This window comes from Lathyrus oleraceus, chromosome 3 (assembly GCF_024323335.1).
Source record: "Lathyrus oleraceus cultivar Zhongwan6 chromosome 3, CAAS_Psat_ZW6_1.0, whole genome shotgun sequence".
NCBI classification, from domain to species: domain Eukaryota; kingdom Viridiplantae; phylum Streptophyta; class Magnoliopsida; order Fabales; family Fabaceae; genus Lathyrus; species Lathyrus oleraceus.
The window spans coordinates 258,285,743-258,306,493 of NC_066581.1; the positions used below are offsets into that span (position 1 = coordinate 258,285,743).

Below are 20,751 nucleotides of genomic sequence, written 5' to 3' on the forward strand. Positions count from 1 at the left end.
GGAGGAACTGAAGGCTCTTTTGCTCGAAAAGAAGAAAGACAAGAAAGCTGTGAGTTTCATTAACCCAGGAAGAAGGCGTAAAGGACAGGCCGCAGGAGTCAAGTTTGGGATCCCGAATGGTCCAGAAGAGGAGACAGAGAATGATTCAGAAGAGGAGAATGTCGATCTCTTCAACCCTGAGGACGACGATGAAGATTATGAAAATGAACAGTACTCTCCAAGAGATGATAAGTACAAGTTGCTGGAAGAACGTATGCTAGCTATGGAGGGTCAGAAGGCGCCCGGTCTGGATTTCGAAAGTTTGGGTCTGGTCTTCGATGTGACCATTCCTCGCAAATTCAAAATCCCCACTTTCACTAAGTACGATGGTGCGTCTTGTCCTCAGATGCATCTGAGAGCTTATGTGAGAAAGATTCAGCCGCATACCACTGACAGGAAGCTATGGATCCATTTCTTCCAAGAGAGCCTGTCTGGCACACAGTTGGAATGGTATTATCAGCTCGAGAGCTCTGACATCCGCACCTGGACTGATTTAGCAACAACTTTCTATAAACAGTACCAGTATAACTCTGAACTAGCACCTACCCGGCTACAGTTGCAGAATATGACTATGGGATCTAAAGAAAGCTTTAAAGAATATGCTCAAAAGTGGAGAGATTTGGCTGGCAGAGTCAAACCCCCTATGACTGACAGAGAATTGGTGGACATGTTCATGGGCACACTGACCGGCCCATTCTACAGCCATCTAGTGGGAAGTTCTTCATCAGGTTTCACTGAACTTATATTAACAGGTGAACGTGTTGAAAGCGGCATCCGAAGTGGAAAGATACAGGCGGCTACCTCTGCAAGCACCAAAAGGTCCTATCAGGGGAGGAACGAATCAAATGCTGTGTACGGTAAAAAGGGTCGTAACAAGAAAAACCGTGATCACGACATTGGAGCAGTTACGATTGCAGCACCACCATCTCAAAACTTCCAGCCCAAACAAAACAGGCCAAGAAGGCAGTTCACCAGGATCAATATGACCTTGGCACAGGCACTGCAGGGAATGCTAAAGGCAAATTTGATCACCCTTAGAGATCCTCCTACAAATCCCAACACTACCTCTTCTCGTTATAACCCCAATGCCAGGTGTGCATATCACTCTGATAGCCCCGGGCATGATACAAACGATTGCTGGTCATTGAAGAATAAGATTCAGGATATGATCGAAGCTGGAGAAATTGAGTTTGAGCCTCCGGAGACTCCTAATGTCATCACTGCTCCTATGCCTAACCATGATAAGACTGTTAATGCTATGGATGACGATTCTCACATCTCCAATGTGGCGGACTTAACATCTCCTCTCCCGATCATAAAGAGGAATTTATTGCAAGCTGGTTTATTTCCAGGTTGTGCTGAAGATTGCAATCTCTGCATACTCCGGCCCGAGGACTGTTTGAAATTGAAGAATGGTATTCAACGGCTGATGGACGATCGTACAGTTCTCTTCGAAAGGATTCCTAAGGCGGAAAACCCTATTGAAGAAATATATGTGATTGCTAGGTCCAAAGTTCCAGTGAAGATTACCGCTACCAGGGCGCCTGTGAAGATTATTGCTGAGCCCAGGGTTGCTCCCCTAATCATCACTGCACCTGGCCCGATCCCGTATTCCTCAAGCAAAGCTATTCCGTGGAATTATGGCGGTGATGTTTACGTCCATGGCGTGAAGCAAGTGGATAATGCTGCTAATACTAGTGGCATTGTTGGGACTAGTAAAATTACTCGAAGCGGAAGGATCTTCTCTCCAGAAATCTCACCTCCTGTCCTTGAAACTCGAGGAAAGGAACCAGTCAATCCTTCTCAGTCAGAGACACCGGTCGAAGTTACTCCCGAAGATGTTGCCAAACAAGAAATGGAAGAAGTGCTGAAAATCATTCGCAAGAGTGATTTTGATGTTGTAGAACAGTTGGGGCATACCCCGTCTAAGATCTCGATGTTATCCTTGCTGTTATCTTCTGAACCTCATGCCAATGCATTGATAAAATTCTTGAAGACCGCTCATGTACCTCAGGGGACATCTGTCGATCAGTTCGAACATTATGTTGCTCACTTGGCTGTTGACAATGGCCTAGGCTTTTCCGACGCTGATCTGACACCAGCAGGAAAGAATCACAATAAAGCCCTGCATATCTCCATTGAGTGTAGGGGAATCACTTTGTCTCATGTGTTGATCGATAATGGCTCTTCCTTGAATGTGCTGCCGACAGCTGTGCTGGATAAGCTGGATTGTAAAAGCATTGAACTGAAACCTAGTGACATTGTGGTACGTGCTTACGATGGTGCGAAGAGTGTTGTCCATGGCGAAGTAGTCCTTCCTATCAAGATAGGACCTCAAGTCTTCAACACTACCTTCCATGTAATGAACATTCATCCTGCCTATTCCTGCTTACTGGGACGCCCTTGGATTCATGGGGCAGGCGCTGTAGCCTCGTCTCTCCATCAAAAGTTGAGGTATCCCACAAAGGGCAAAATTGTCACCGTGTGTGGAGAAGAAGAGTACATTGTCAGTAGTGTGCATACCTTCAGATACGTCGAGATGGATGGTGAATTCATTGAGACTCCTTGTCAGTCATTTGAAGTAGTTCCTCCGACCAATCCTGTCCTTAAGCCAACTTCCTGTGTACCCAAGGTTATTCGTGCTCCTCCTGCTATGATTTCTCTGAAAGATGCTCAAGCTGTGGTCGAAAATGGCGGTCGTACTGGTTGGGGTCAACTGATCAACGTACCCTACAAGTCTGACAAATTTGCCTGGGGTTCAGCTCTGACAAGAGTCAAATTAATGTTGTAGAAGATGCTGACAGCGATTGCAACCTGGATAGCTGGATTTTCCCAACAATTGGTGACGGACTCAATAATTGGAAGGCTGAAGACACTATCCCGATTTCCTTTAGTCAGGAGTAATTGTTATTGTCTATTTTAGTGTTGCAAATTTTTGTTTTTTTTACAATTGAACTTCTCCAAGCATTGTGTCTATGCCCGGGGCACAATAGCTAATTTGTTAAGGGTTTTGTCATCTTCATAAGCATATTCATATTCAATAAATCAATGGACTTTTTGCATTCAAATATTGCGCTCTTTATCTTTTCTGTCATCTTCCAAACAAGCTATGTTTTCTTACACACACTCACGTAACGAATTGCAGATCCATACCCACTCTGGATCCTGTTGGTTATACTACTGTTCATTATGACTTTGAAAATCCGATCTACCAAGCCGAGGATGGAAGTGTTGAAGATTGTGAAGTACCTGGAGAACTTGCCAGACTGTTACTGCAGGAAGAGAGGACTATACAGCCGCACGAGAAGTCAGTTGAGACTGTAAATCTGGGTACCGAAGTAGACAAGAAAGAAGTCAAAATAGGAGCAGGCTTGGGAAACGGTGTCAAAAGAAGGTTGATTCAGATGTTGCATGACTATGTAGAGATTTTTGCTTGGTCTTATGAAGACATGCCAGGACTGGATACCGATATAGTAGTGCATCGACTGCCAACGAGGGAAGACTGTCGTCCTATTAAGCAAAAGGTTCGTCGCATGCGTCCTGAAATGTCTGAGAAAATCAAAGCCGAGGTTATGAAACAATTTGATGCAGGTTTTCTGGCTGTTACTTCTTACCCTCAATGGGTTGCTAATGTGGTACCAGTGCCAAAGAAGGATGGTAAGGTGCGAATGTGTGTAGATTACCGAGACCTGAATAAAGCGAGTCCCAAGGATGACTTTCCACTCCCGCACATTGATGTTCTGGTAGATAACACCGCTCAACACAAGGTGTTCTCATTCATGGATGGATTCTCAGGTTACAACCAGATTAAGATGGCGCCTGAGGACATGGAGAAAACTACGTTTGTGACGCAATGGGGCACGTTCTGCTATAAAGTAATGCCATTTGGTTTAAAGAATGCAGGGGCAACGTACCAGCGTGCTATGGTGGTTTTGTTCCATGATATGATCCATCATGAAATAGAAGTATATGTGGATGACATGATAGCCAGATCTCATACTGAGGAGGAACATCTCGATCATTTATACAAACTGTTCGAGAGATTGAAGAAATACAAGTTGAGGTTGAACCCGAACAAATGCACCTTTGGGGTAAGGTCCGGCAAACTCCTGGGCTTTATTGTCAGTGGTAAAGGGATTGAGGTTGACCCGGCCAAGGTGAGAGCTATTCAAGAAATGCCAATTCCCAGTACAGATAAAGAAGTCAGAGGTTTCTTGGGACGCTTGAATTACATTGCCCGATTTATCTCCCATTTGACCGCCACCTGCAAACCCCTCTTCAAGCTACTGAGGAAAAATCAAGAGATGATATGGAATGAGGAATGTCAAGAAGCTTTTGACAAAATCAAGAAGTATCTTCAAGAACCTCCAATTCTGATGCCACCAGTTGAAGGAAGACCTCTAATCATGTATTTAACCGTTTTAGAAAATTCAATGGGGTGCGTGTTGGGACAACATGACGAGTCTGGTCGAAAAGAGCATGCCATATACTACCTTAGCAAAAAGTTTACCGACTGTGAAACAAGATACTCACTGCTCGAGAAAACTTGTTGTGCTTTGGCCTGGGCTGCTCGCCGACTGAGACAGTATATGTTGAATCACACCACTTTATTGATTTCTAAGATGGATCCTATCAAATACATATTTGAGAAACCCGCTCTCTCCGGAAGAATAGCAAGATGGCAGATGATCTTAACAGAGTATGACATCCAGTATACTACCCAGAAAGCAATCAAAGGAAGCGTACTAGCCGATCATTTGGCTCATCAAGCAGTGGATGATTACCAATCTATGAATTTTGAGTTCCCAGATGAGGATGTCATGCTTGTTACTGATTATGAAGAACCTGGACCGGATGAAGGACCCGAACTAGGATCCCGATGGACTATGGTTTTCGATGGGTCTTCTAATGCATTGGGCAATGGTGTTGGTGTGGTAATCATTTCTCCCGAGGGTTACCATACGCCTTTCACTGCTAGACTATGTTTTCATTGTACCAATAATATGGCTGAGTATGAAGCATGTATTTTGGGACTCAAGGCTGCTATAGACCGGCGGGTCAAGTTTTTGAGTGTGTACGGAGACTCAGCATTAGTAATCAGTCAGATCAAAGGAGAATGGGACACTAAGCATCCGAATCTCATCCCTTACCGAGAACGGGTGATGACATTAATCCCATACTTTGAAGAGATTACATTCGAACATATCCCACGAGAAGAGAATCAGTTGGCAGACGCATTAGCTACCATGTCATCTATGTTCAGAGTTAGATGGGACAATGAAGCTCCCAGGATCACCATTGAGCGACTAGATGAACCGGCATACTGTTATGAACTTAACACTGAGGGAGTACGGGAAAAACCTTGGTTCCACGAAGTAAAAAGATATTTAGAAGCTCAGGAATACCCTGAAGGGGCATCCATCAATGACAAAAAATTCCTGAGGAAGTTCTCCGCTAAGTTCTTTCTGAGTAATGGAGTATTATACAAATGTAACCACGATTCGACTTTGCTTCGCTGTGTGGATAAAAAGGAAGCAGAAAAGATTATGGGAGATATGCACGACGGTATTTTTGGGACTCATTCTAGTGGACATACGATGGCCAAGAAGATTCTGAGATCAGGGTATTATTGGTCTACCATGGAAGCTGATTGCCACCATCACTCCAGAACCTGTCACAAGTGCCAGATATATGCGGATAAAGTACATGGACCTCCTGCTCCATTGAACGTGTTGACCGCACCTTGGCCCTTTGCAATGTGGGGCATTGATATGATTGGGGAGATTAAACCTACTGCTTCTAATGGACATCGCTTCATCCTTGTCGCTATTGATTACTTTACAAAGTGGGTAGAGGCCGCCTCATTTGCTTCTGTCACCAAGAATGTGGTGGCACGGTTCATCAAGAATAGTCTTATTTGTCGGTATGGTATCCCTGAAAGGATTATCACCGACAATGGTACTAATTTGAACAACAAGATGATTACTGAACTCTGCACGCAGTTCAACGTAAAACACCATAACTCTTCTCCGTACCGACCAAAGATGAATGGCGCTGTAGAAGCTGCTAATAAGAATATCAAGAAGATCATACAAAAGATGACGGTGACGTACAAAGACTGGCATGAGATGTTACCGTTTGCTCTTCACGGGTATCTCACTTCAGTACGCACTTCGACAGGAGCAACTCCTTTCTCTTTAGTCTACGGAATGGAAGCTGTTTTACCAGTGGAAGTTCAGATTCCCTCTCTAAGAATCATGAAAGAGGCGAGCTTAGATGAAGAGGAATGGATTCAGACTCGACTCGATCAGATAAACTTGATTGATGAGAAGAGACTTGCGGCTGTTTGTCATGGACAGATATATCAGAAGCGCATGACCCAGGCATTTAACAAAAGAGTCAAGAGACAGGTGTATCAAATTGGCGACTTGGTGGTAAAGCGCATCACTCTACCACAAGGTGATCCCAGAGGCAAATGGATTCCCGCGTACGAAGGGCCGTTTGTAGTTAAGAAGATATTCTCTGGTGGAGCCATGATACTAGCTACAATGGACGGCGAAGACTTCCCGCATCCCGTGAACGCAGACATAGTCAAAAAATACTACGCATAAAAGAGACCTGCTAGGTCGACGTACCTAGGCAAAAGTAAGGGCATCCCGGCGAACCAAAAAGGTTCGGGCAAAAATTAGGGATAAACATAAAAAAATGTGCACCCGGCAAGTCGAAAACCTGAAAAGGCGGCTTGGGCAAAAAGGGGTATCCTGGTGGATTGAAAACCTGAAAAGGCGGTCCAGGCAAAAATTAGGGATTAAAGCGTATGACTATGTCCCGTTCTCAGACAACTTCATCCAAGTTCAAAGGACTGAACAAGCTAATCACTTCTATCCGACAGCAGGAGATGAGAGGCTTGAAGACATAATGGCAGTAGTGGAATTAAAGTCAATAGGACATTTTCGGCATAGCTTTCTCTTTGTTTTCTTGACAATTTCCTCTTACTAGGATTTTTGTCTCCTTGTACACAAATTGCCTGTTTATAGGCCCTCTTTCGAAATCAATATAATTTTAGTTTCAAAAAAAATGCTCTTGTTTTACTTTCTTTGTTTTGTTTGCATAAACGTCCATTGATTTAATTCGAATTAATATATGCATTTGGATATGATCGATGTTTACCAAAAATGCGTGCATAAAATAGAAATAGCGATTACTACTAGGCTTCAGGATCGAGGAGAAGGTCTAATCATGCTTTCCAATGAATCCGTTGCTAATCCTATTCCCCAGCAAAGCCAGTCATTCCCAGAAGAGAGTGGCATTACTAGACAAATGGGTCATCTCTTCCACCCCCAGCCGGGCTTCTGTTGAACATTTCTACCATCAGACAGAAATCAAGCATCCCCGGCTAAGAAAGGGTCATCGATACCAGTATCTCCCAACCAGAAGATTGAGATTTATTTTCCCCAGTAGAGTCCTCAAGAAGAACTTTTCAGATGCATAATTCATTCATTACATCATTTCACAGCATACGCATGCATACATCGTTCGCAGTTATTTTCGAAAGCATAAAACATCTCATGCATCATGACATGGCAGGAAGCTAACTTTATTTTTCAGGTTAATTATCTTCCTGATACAGTCAAAACAAAGATCCATTCAGACGGACATCTTTATCAATTACATTCAGGATTCAACTACATCTTTCAGATATACTCCATGTCAACATTCATTCTGACATCCTCCTAACGATGGCATCTATAAGTGTTGGTGTAAGCCCTAGAGGCCAATACTTTTGGTACTTGTATCGAATTATTTATTAATAATAAAAGGCATTTTCTTTATTATGGTTGATTAATAAAGTCCCTAGAATAGATAGTCCGTTTAATGTATTAAGTGTGACTTAATCATGAGAACACATTAAACATAAGGACACTATTCTTAAAGTATCCGTAGTCGAGCTTTAAATGTGAAGTGGGATAACATTAAAGCATTAAGACTATTATGTTTGTAGACTGATGATCACATCTCATGGATCATGGATAAAGAGTTATCAAGTCTTAAACATAGGTATGAATATTAGGAGTAATATTTATACCGGATTGACCCGCTATGAGAATACTATATAGAAAGTTATGCAAAGTGTCATAAGTTATTCTCATGGTGATGATAGTGTATACCACTCTTCGACCTGAAACCACTATGGATCCTAGATGTAGAGTTGAGTGCTTTATTACTGATCAAACGTTATCCGTAACTGGATGACCATAAAGACAGTTGATGGGTACTCCACGAAGCATGCTGAGGGACATGAGTGTCCTAGATGGAATTTGCCAATCCTGCTTAACAGGATAAATGTCTATGGGCCCAATATTGAACTGGACAAGGATGACACGGTCTATACCTTGTGTTCAATATAGACATAAGGGCAAAGGGGTAATTATACACATAATTATTATCACAGGAGGTTTTGTCAGATCACATGACATTTTCGTGACTTGGGTAGCAGTGATGTGTTGCTAGATACCGCTCACTGTTTATTATGTTAAATGCATGATTTAATATAATTGCCAACGCCGCGAAAACCTATAGGGTCACACACAAAGGACGGATTGATGAGAGATAGAATAATTAAGGAACATCGTAAGGTACGGTGTACTTAAGAAGAATACGAAATATGGTAAAGTACCAAATACTTAAGTGATTTTGGCATATTCTGAGATATGGGCCAAAATGCACTTAAGTGGGCTTTTTGGCTTGAAGCCCACACAAGTGGTTCTATAAATAGAACCCCTTGGGTAGAAGCACTTACACTCCAGACAACACAACTGAAGAGTTGGAATTTCGTATCCCTCTCTCTCTCACTCAAAGCCTTCACTCACAAACAGCTAGCACTGCGATTGAAGGAATTCGTTCGTGTGGACTGAGTAGAGACGTTGTCATCGTTCAACGTTCGTGATCGCCCCGTGGATCTGTATCAAAGGTTGATCATTGTCAGAGATCTGCACCAAAGGTTTGAATCGCCACAAGAGGTAACGATTCTATCACTGATCATGCTCATTCGTAAGGATCATTAAAGGAGAAATTTTTATATTCCGCTGCGCCTTGGATGGCAATTCTCCTTCAGTGGTATCAGAGCCACTTACGAAACCATGAATCTGATAACTGTTTTTGTTCTGTAATAATATGATTAAAACAGAATGAATCAAAGTTAAATTGAGATCGATCAAGTTACATATATGTGATATATGTAACCCTGATGCAAAATACATTATATATGATATAGTGTTCTTGTTTCATTCATTCAAAAACCTCGATGATTGTTTTCCTTTGAGCGATCAATGGTCGTTTGCTTCTTGATCCGACATTAGTATGGTGAAGCAATGACGTGTTGATCAATCATACTGAATTAACAATCGAGACGTGTTTGACGGTCTGAAATTGGTGCATCAGGGTTAGTGACGACACAAGGGTTGTGTTGTTAGAGAGTTATGCGATTGGGGTTTGATTGCACAAGAGTTGTGCGTCCTAAACACTTTTCCGAACAGTGTTAACCGGTTAACGCGTAAGGTTAACCGGTTAACGTAATACGAAATAAAATTTTTTTTTTTTTTAATTTTGGAACAGTGTTAACCGGTTAACGCATATGGTTAACCGGTTAACGGAATGCGAAATAAATTTTTTGAGATTTTCAAACAGTGTTAACCGGTTAACGCATTTGGTTAACCGGTTAACGCAAGGCAGAAAAGAGTTTTCTAAATGTTTTCAAACAGTGTTAACCGGTTAACGCATATGGTTAACCGGTTAACGCAAGGAAAAATTCACCGGTTCGGCTAGAAAAAGTGCTTTGAAGTATCAAGTGTTGATACGAAAAACGACGTCAATTTTTAAATGAATTGTTCATTAAAAATTTTCGAGCGGGGCGCTGCCCCTTAGACCCCGCAAGGGGCGCTGCCCCCTTGACCCCTGTCCGGGCAGCGGACCCCCGGCTAACTCTGCGTAGTGTGATCGGTCGTCGAAATTTAATTTGATTTTATTAATTAAAGGAATTAATAATAATAATAAAGTTTTTATTATTGTCTTGTGGTGATCGGTTATGGCCTTAGTTTTCCTTTGTTTTGTTTTGGATTTTAAAATACGACCTGCGTGTCGTGCCTCTCTCTTAATCTCCCAAATGTAACTTCTTTTCTCATCTCACTCCCTCGTATGTAAAACGAGTTTCTTTCATGTAATGTAATGATATGAAGAAAGCAAAGAAGTCAGTGCCAAAGGAAGACAACCTTGAAGATCTTGCTTGGAGAAGCTTAGATCGTTATAGGTTAGCTTAGGTTCTCTCATTGGCTTGGGAGAACAATTGCGCTAGGGGCCATAACTGTTTCATTTTGTTTATATGTATGTTGATGCATGTGTATGTATGTTGATGCATGTGAGAGACGGTTTATATGATAAACAAGCCGGTGAGATCAGTAAAATTGCAATTCCCTCAAAACTAAATATTAAGTTTTAAGCTTTCCAAGTTTTAACACTCATCAAGACTAGTAATGGAAATTGTAGGTTTCGCCTACGCGAGGTGCATGATCTATATATTAGTAAGGTGCGATGGGATAATTGTAATATCCAACTGTTAAAACAATGGGTCAAACTTAACTAAACAAATTATAATAAGATTATATATGTTTAGAAGCAAGAGTTGGGAATAATCCATATGATGGATTAGAATAAGGAGTTATTCACCCAATTGAAATTTTCGAGAGTTGTATGAGATACAATTGGAAGGAGTTCCTACCTAAATAACCTAGTTTTGTGTAATCCGCCTACGCGGACTTAGAACGAAGTGAAATATGGATCTCGACCCACTAGAAAATCTTCCAACGGGATTTTCCGAATCAGATGATGAGGGTCATGTGTTTTTGAGTAAAATAGTGGGAGCATGTTTAATTAAAGGCCTAATTAAATATGTCAATGATACTTATATTTTCATTATTTCTTATGTAGATTACCATGACAACAAACACCTCTAACAACATCCTGCGATCAATCCTTGATAAGGAAAAATTGTCTGGGACAAATTTTCTGGATTGGCACCGAAACCTGAGGATTGTCCTCAAACATGATAAAAAGCTGTATGTCTTGGAGACACCTGTTCCTGAAGAGGAACCTCCTAGTTCTGCACCTAAGGCAGAAAGAGATGCTTATAAGAAGCATGTCGATGATGCAAATGAAACTGCTTGTCTCATGCTGGCTACCATGAACTCAGAATTGCAAAAGCAACATGAGAACATGTCAGCATTCGATATGATCGAACACCTGAAGTTGCTCTATCAAGAGCAAGCAAGGCATGAGAGGTTTGAAGTTTCTAAAGCCCTTTTTCAAAGCAAGTTAGCTGAGGGAGCCCCTGTAGGTCCCCATGTACTCAAAATGATTGGGTATGTGGAAAACCTTGAGAGATTGGGTTTTCCCCTCGAAAAGGAACTTGCAACTGACTTGATCTTGCAATCGTTGCCAGATAGTTTCAGTCAATTTGTCCTAAATTTTAATATGATTGATATGGACAAATCTCTTCCTGAACTGCTCGCCATGTTAAGAACTGCCGAGCAGAATCTGAAGGCAAAAGGGAAGTCCATTCTGATGATCGGAAATGGAAAGAGACAGAACAAAAGGCCCACTAAGCATAGTGATAAGGGGAAGGGCAAGGAAGTTGCCAATCCCAGACCCACTGCTGCTTTGAAGCCTAGTGGAGGCATAGCAAAAGAAGGCACCTGCTTCCATTGCGGTAAGACCGGACACTGGAAAAGGAACTGCCCAAAGTACCTGGAAGATAAGAAGAATGGAGTAGAGACTTCAACTTCAGGTATTTTTGTTATTAATTTATCTACTTCTACATCATGAGTATTAGATACTGGATGCGGTTCTTACATTTGTACAAATGTGCAGGAACTAAAAAGGAGTAGAGATTTGGCAAAAGGTGAAGTCGACCTACGAGTTGGCTATGGAGCAAAGGTTGCTGCTTTAGCCGTAGGAACTTTTGTAATGACTTTACCTAGTGGTTTAATAATTCAGTTAGAGAACTGTTATTATGTACCTGCAATTAGCAGGAATATTATTTCCATTTCTTGTTTGGACAAGTTTGGTTTTTCATTTACAATAAAGAACAATTGTTGCTCAATTTATTTGAATGATATATTCTATGCTACTGCACAGATGAACAATGGACTATATGTCCTTGATCTTGAAATGCCTATTAATAACATTAATACAAAAGGGTGAAACCTAACGAGTTAAAACCAACTAGGTAAGAATATTAAAACTCTTCGATCAGATCGAAGTGATGAGTATTTAATCCTAGAGTTTGATGACCATCTGAAAGAGTGTGGGATTCTATCCCAACTTACTCCTCCTGGAACATCCCAATGAAAGGATGTATCTGAGAGAAGAAATCAAACCCTGTTGGACATGGTCCGATTCATGATGAGTCACACCAATCTTCCAAACTCCTTTTGGGGACATGCGCTGTTGACCGCAGCTTACACACTTAACCGTGTTCCATCCAAAAAGGTTGATAAGACACCATATGAGATATGGAGTGGTAAGAGACCACATATGTCTTACATGAAGATTTGGGGTTGCGAAGTTTATGTGAAACGACAAATTTCAACTAAGCTTGAGCCTAAATCTGACCAATGCTTATTTGTGGGATATCCTAAAGAAACAAGAGGATATTATTTCTACAATCCTTCTGAGGGCAAAGTGTTTGTCGCTCGAACTTGAGTTTTCCTAGAAAGGGATTTTATTTCCAAAGGAATCAGTGGGAGGAAAGTAGAACTTGAAGAAATTCAAGAATCACAAAGTATCGATAAACCTATGGAGGAATTAGAGCAGGAAACACAAGTAGTTGTGGAAGAACAACCTGCTCAAGTAGAACAAGACCAGCGTAGGTCAAGCAGGATACGTCACCTACCTGAAAGATATGGATATCTCATAACAGATCAAGGTGATGTATTACTCATGGATCAAGATGAGCCTGTGACCTACCAAGAGGCCATAACTGGTCCCGAGTCTGAGAAGTGGCTAGAGGCCATGAAATCCGAAATAGATTCCATGTACACGAACCAAGTTTGGAACTTGGTAGAGCCTCCTGTAGGAGTTAATCCTATAGGATGCAAGTGGGTCCTCAAAAAGGAAGACTGACATGGATGGTAAGGTACATACCTATAAGGCAAGACTGGTTGCAAAAGGATATAAACAAATTCATGGTGTTGACTATGATGAAACCTTTTCACCAGTTGCAATGCTTAAATCTATTCGAATTTTACTTGCTATCGCTGCATATCATGATTATGAAATATGGCAAATGGATGTCAAAACTGCTTTCCTTAATGGGAATCTTCTTGAGGATGTGTACATGACACAGCCTGAAGGATTTGACATACCAGAAGAAGCCCATAAGATATGTAAGCTACAAAGATCAATCTATGGATTGAAGCAAGCTTCCAGAAGCTGGAATCTTCATTTTGATGAAACGGTAAAACAATATGGATTCATCAAGAAGGAAGATGAGCCTGGTGTCTACAAGAAGGTTAGTGGGAGCATGATCGTATTCCTGGTATTATATGTAGATGACATATTACTCATTGGAATCGATATCCCTACCCTGCAACAAGTAAAGTCTTGGTTGGGGAAATGCTTTTCTATGAAGGACCTGGGTGAAGCAGCCTATCAGAATCTATAGAGATAGATTATGAAATGCTTGGCCTAAGTCAGAGTACATAGACAAAGTGCTGAGACGCTTTAATATGAATCCAATCTGGTTATGTGTTTTGCTTAAATGGTGGCATTGTGAGCTTGAAAAGTTCAACGCAAGATGCAGTTGCTGATTCTACAACTAAGGCCGAGTATATTGCTGCCTTGAGTGCAGCAAAGGAAGCTGTTTGGATCAATAAACTTGGCATAGTCCCTAGCATTGTGGATCCCATTGGTCTCTATTATGATAACAATGGTGTTATCGCACAAACTAAGGAGCCTAGATCTCACCAACGATCCAAACACATACTTAGGCGTTGTGTGAAAATATGTAAAGTACCTACACTTGACAATGTTGCTAACCCACTGAGAAAGCCTCTTGCGCAGCAGAAGCATGATGGCCATACTAGATCAATGGGCATACGGGGTATGTCTGATTGGCTCTAGTGCTAGTGGGAGATTGTTGGTGTAAGCCCTAGAGGCCAATACTTTTGGTACTTGTATCGAATTATTTATTAATAATAAAAGGCATTTTCTTTATTATGGTTGATTAATAAAGTCCCTAGAATAGATAGTCCGTTTAATGTATTAAGTGTGACTTAATCATGAGAACACATTAAACATAAGGACACTATTCTTAAAGTATCCGTAGTCGAGCTTTAAATGTGAAGTGGGATAACATTAAAGCATTAAGACTATTATGTTTGTAGACTGATGATCACATCTCATGGATCATGGATAAAGAGTTATCAAGTCTTAAACATAGGTATGAATATTAGGAGTAATATTTATACCGGATTGACCCGCTATGAGAATACTATATAGAAAGTTATGCAAAGTGTCATAAGTTATTCTCATGGTGATGATAGTGTATACCACTCTTCGACCTGAAACCACTATGGATCCTAGATGTAGAGTTGAGTGCTTTATTACTGATCAAACGTTATCCGTAACTGGATGACCATAAAGACAGTTGATGGGTACTCCACGAAGCATGCTGAGGGACATGAGTGTCCTAGATGGAATTTGCCAATCCTGCTTAACAGGATAAATGTCTATGGGCCCAATATTGAACTGGACAAGGATGACACGGTCTATACCTTGTGTTCAATATAGACATAAGGGCAAAGGGGTAATTATACACATAATTATTATCACAGGAGGTTTTGTCAGATCACATGACATTTTCGTGACTTGGGTAGCAGTGATGTGTTGCTAGATACCGCTCACTGTTTATTATGTTAAATGCATGATTTAATATAATTGCCAACGCCGCGAAAACCTATAGGGTCACACACAAAGGACGGATTGATGAGAGATAGAATAATTAAGGAACATCGTAAGGTACGGTGTACTTAAGAAGAATACGAAATATGGTAAAGTACCAAATACTTAAGTGATTTTGGCATATTCTGAGATATGGGCCAAAATGCACTTAAGTGGGCTTTTTGGCTTGAAGCCCACACAAGTGGTTCTATAAATAGAACCCCTTGGGTAGAAGCACTTACACTCCAGACAACACAACTGAAGAGTTGGAATTTCGTATCCCTCTCTCTCTCACTCAAAGCCTTCACTCACAAACAGCTAGCACTGCGATTGAAGGAATTCGTTCGTGTGGACTGAGTAGAGACGTTGTCATCGTTCAACGTTCGTGATCGCCCCGTGGATCTGTATCAAAGGTTGATCATTGTCAGAGATCTGCACCAAAGGTTTGAATCGCCACAAGAGGTAACGATTCTATCACTGATCATGCTCATTCGTAAGGATCATTAAAGGAGAAATTTTTATATTCCGCTGCGCCTTGGATGGCAATTCTCCTTCAATAAGCCCATCCCAGATATTCATTGCAAATACAACATATACAAATACTATCAGATATAGCGTAGCGTACGGTTCATTCTGATTCAGCTCAACATATGACTCTTTCAACTCAGATGCGATCTAACGTACGATCCATTCTGACATTCAATGACTCCAATACGGTCTAGCATACGACCCATTTGGATCTTCAAGGCCTCAAATGCTACCTAGCGTACGGTACATTCTGAAGTGTAGTCTGGCGTATGACTACCCCCTTCATCATCAGGCACAGCCTAACGGACGACTCAGTCTACAACTCAGATACGATCCATTTTGATCCTTCACAATCAGATTCAGCCTAACGAACGGCTCATTCTTCTACTCAGATACGATCTAGCGTGCGATCCGGTCTGACCTTTATTTCATCAGATGCAACCTAACGAACGACTCATTCTGCTGATAAGATGCTACCTAGCGTATGGTACATTCTGACGGGGTCTAGCATACGACTACCCTTTCATCCTCAGACGCGGCATGACAGACGACTCATTCCGCAACTCCAATGCGGCCTAACATACGACCCCTTTGGATCTTCAACTCGGATACGATATAGCGTACGATCTATTCTAATTCAACCTTCGAATACAGCCTAATGGATGGCTCATTCTGCAACTCAGATACGATCTAACGCACGATCCATTCTGATCTCGCATCCCCAGTGGAGTCACCCGCCTAACAGACGGCTCATCCTGCAATTCAGATACGATCTAGCGTACAATCCATTCTGATCCCTTATCCCCAGCAGTATATAACACACTCTGACTCCCCAGCAAAGTCGACAGCGTAATAGGCGACCCACTATACGGTCTAACGTACGACCCGGTATGACACCCATGTCTTCGGATATCGTCTAACGTACGACACACTCTGAAACTCTTATCATCAAACTTCCTGGATGGCATCTTTAAGCCCATCTCCATCAAGACCAATTGACAAGTGTAAATCTTTGGGGCATTCTAGTGTTCAATAATCTTCCACCTCCAGACCACGAATGGCATACTTGCCATCCTAACTCTCGGTTCAAGAATATTGAACAGGGGCAGCTGTCATACCCCAAAATTTGCCCACTAATCTTATAAAACATTTTTCAAGACACTCCGACTTATTCCGCAAGGCACTAGTCTTAAAGGAGCAAAAGCCCAGCTCACAACAGGCCCAATCCAGAAAATGGCCCGAACTAGCTCGCTCGCTAGGCGAGCAAATCCTTCGCCTAGCGAACCCTTCGTTATGACACTCGCCCCAGCGAAGCACCAGATCCAGTAAAAGCCCAAAATAGCTTGCTCGCTAGGCGAGCAACTCCTTCGCCTAGCGAAGCTTGCGAATATCAAAATTTATGGGCCTCATTCTGAGCCCATTAGGTCACAACAAGAGCACTATAAATAGCCAAGCTTCAGTCACAGAGAAGAGGACGAAAAAAGGAAAAACGAAAAAGGACGAAAGGAGAACCCTAGCAAGCAAACCCTGATACTCATTGGAGGCAAACCTGGAAGGAACTCGGCGGCACCAAGTTCTACCTCCGCCCAATTCAATCCGATTTGCCGATTCGAAGTCACAACTCAGCTGCTAACAGGTTCACATTGCTATCATTGTTTTATATTCTTAATTTGCATATGACTTTCTGATTAGATTTATGAAATACCTTAAGCTTGGCATGTGAACTTTAGTATATACCATGCATACCTTAAATGATTAATCGTATAATTGCAGTAATAAGATCCATAAGGCATAAAATTGGTTGAGATTGTACTGATATCATATTCAAAAACCAGCAGCACTCGCTAGCACATCGCTAAGCGAGCCAGTAGCGAGTACTCGCTAGGCCTTCGCTAGGCGAAGCAGGGGCGAACGGGACAGTGGCTGTCTCATTTTTGCTGTTCTATCTTATGTTTGTCTAATCATGAGTTATTATGATTCTGCATCATGTGGTCTGAGTTCATGATTGTTGTGTTTATTTTATGGTGCAACTTTCAATTATATTTTATCTCGATGCTCTAATCCGTGTGTTGAATTGTGTAAAGGTTTACATGTTTCCAAGGAAATGGCCGGCTAGGCATTCCACCTTATGGGTGGGATACCCTTATGGAGATTCAATCTGAATTATTCAATTGGTTTTAATGTATTAATTTTATGGCAAAGATCCACCCTAATGGCTTAATTGTTCTTAATGTATTGGTTTTAATATGAATCTAATTACCTACTTGATGACGGCTACCTAATTAATTGTAAAACTTTGCCTTTAAATAAGTGATCTTGGACCTCTCTTTGTTACCCTACGATTACAGTATTACGGTCATGTCCCGCGAATGTGGGGATACACTTAGCAATGGCCCTTCGATTAAATCATCATAAAATAAATCATAGCCCCTCGGATGTTGCCTTCGAATATATGATTTCGTCCCTCAATGACCCTTCGGTGTAGCCTACGGTTAAATGATGATCGTCCCTTCGAATGCTAAGGTATCCTTACAACTGTTGCCTTCAATGACCTATCGATGACCCTACGATGACCCTTAAACATCCAAAGGGTACAATTACTTACTTCTCCATAGTAAGGACAGTTTTACCCTCATAAGGATAGGAAATGCCCATAACGACCTTAGGAAGGTATAACTCTCAATTACTGGATCATAACCTAAAACATTTTCCACCCCTCACACTTGGCAAGTCCTAGAAAATCACCACTTGGTATACATTCATACTAGAATCATTACCAAGTTATATTTTTCTAAACTGTTTTTTTTCAAAATCAAACGAGATAAATACTTTGTATACATTCATACGAGAATCATTACAAAGTTAAACTCTCTTTTCGAAACATTTTTAAACAATTCACCAACACTTTTCAGACAAAAATATAAGTGATCCAGCAATTAAGAGCCCATGGATAACCATGGATACAAAGGGTGCTAATACCTTCCCTTTGTATAATGTACCTCCCGAACCCAAAATCTATTGAGGTCTTTCCTGTTCTTTTCCACCTTTCCTTATTGGATAAAAGAAAAGTCGGTGGCGACTCTTGCTATCCGCGACATTGCGATAAAAAGCAAAATACCCCAAGTCAGTTCACCGTATGACAGTTATCAAGTCTTAAACATAGGTATGAATATTAAGAGTAATATTTATACTAGATTGACCCGCTATGAGAATACTATATAGAATGTTATGCGAAGTGTCATAAGTTATTCTCATGGTGATAATGGTGTATACCAACCTTCGACCTGAAACCACTATGGACCCTACATGTAGAGCGGAGTGCCTTATTGATGATCAAACGTTGTCCATAATTGGATGACCATAAATATAGTTGATGGGTACTCCACGAAGCCTGCTGAGGGACATGAGTGACCTAGATGGAATTTTCCCATCCTACATAACAGGATAAATGTCTATGGGTCCAATATTGAACTGGACAAGGATGACACGGTCTATGCCTTGTGTTCAATATATACATAAGGGCAAAAGGGTAATTATACACATAAGTATTATCACAAAAGGATTTGTCAGATCACATGACATTTTCGTATCTTGGGTAGCAGTGACGTGTTGCTAGATACCGCTCACTATTTATCATGTTAAATACGTGATTTAACATGATTGTTAATGTCGCGAAAACCTTTAGGGTCACACACAAAAGGATGGATTGATGAGAGATAGAGTAACTAAGGAACACCGTAAGGTACAGTGCACTTAAGTGAATTGTAGAGCATCGTAAGGTACGGTGTACTTAAGTAGAATATGAAATATGGTAAGGTGCCACACGCTTAAGTGATTTTGGCATATCATAAGATATGGGCCACATACACTTAAGTGGACTTTTTAGCTTGCAGCCCACACAAGTGGTTCTATAAATAGAACCCTTATGCATAAGCATTTGTGCAGTTGTAATTTCGTTTCTCTCTCTCTCTCTTACTCAAAGCCTTCATTCGTAGCAGCTAGCACTGAGATTGAAGGAATCCGTTCGTGTGGACTGAGTAGAGGCGTTGTCACCATTCAAAGTTCGTGATCGCTTCATAGATCTGCATCAAAGGTTTCAATCGCCACAACAGGTAACGATTCTATCACTGATCATGCTCATTCATAAGGATCACTAAAGGAGAATTTTTTAAATTCCGTTACATTTTGGATCGCTCTTCTCCTTCATGATCAACTTCCTAACAAAAGGAAAGGTAAGTCTATCTATGTTTCTAAGAGTCGTATTTTATATCCTGATATAGATGATCTTGTTGCCATTAGAAAACCCGTCAGATCTTGCACTAAACATCCCATATCCAATTTTATATCATATTCAAATTTGTCTTCATTTATGTTTGCCTTCACCTCAAAATTGTCTAGTGTAGAAATTCCAAAAAGTGTACAGGTTACTCTAGAAATTCCAAAGTGGATGGAAGTTGTACTTGAGGAGATGAAAGCTCTTGAAAAGAAAAAAACTTGGAGTGTTACGTCACTACCAGATGGCAAGAAGACAATTGGATACAAATGGGTGTTTATTGTGAAGTGTAATTCAGATGGGTCAATTGAAAGATACAAGGTTCGCCTTGTGGCTAAAGTATTTACTCAGGCCTATGGTATAGATTACTCAAAGACATTTGCTCCTGTTGCAAAATTGAACATTATTAGAATTCTTTTGTCTCTTGTTGCTAACATGGATTGGCCTTTGCATTAGTTAGATGTTAAGAATGCCTTTATTAATGGTGATATAGAAGAAGAAGTATATATGGATATCCTCTTGGATTTGAAAACAAATTTGTATCAAATATGTGCAAACTAAATAAGTATTTGTATGGATTAAAGCAGTCCCCTAGAGCTTGGTTTGAAAAATTCACTTAGTCCATGAAGAAACAAAGGTACATTCAAGGACAGGCTGACCACACCTTGTTCACAAAGTTCTCCCACAATGGGAAAGTTGTTGTCCTGATTGTTTATGTTAATGATATTGTCCTTACTGGAGACGATAAAGTGGAAATGACAAGAGTAAAAGAGAAATTGGCAGTAGACTTTGAAATCAAAGACCTGGGATTCATGAGATATTTTCTAGGTATGGAGGTTGCTCAATCAAAGAATGGTATTGTGGTTTCACAACTGAAATACATTCTAGACTTGTTAAAAGAAAGAAGAATGAATGGA

The 20,751-nt window shown here is 40.9% G+C and overlaps 1 protein-coding gene across 1 annotated transcript; it reads left to right on the forward strand.

Annotated features, from left to right (window-relative positions):
* The first annotated feature begins 19,930 nt into the window (after positions 1-19,930).
* LOC127130724 (uncharacterized mitochondrial protein AtMg00820-like) lies at positions 19,931-20,290 on the forward strand. Its single transcript, XM_051059692.1, has one exon. It carries the CDS (start codon positions 19,931-19,933, stop codon positions 20,288-20,290), a length of 360 nt encoding a protein of 119 aa, XP_050915649.1.
* The last annotated feature ends 461 nt before the right edge of the window (positions 20,291-20,751 follow it).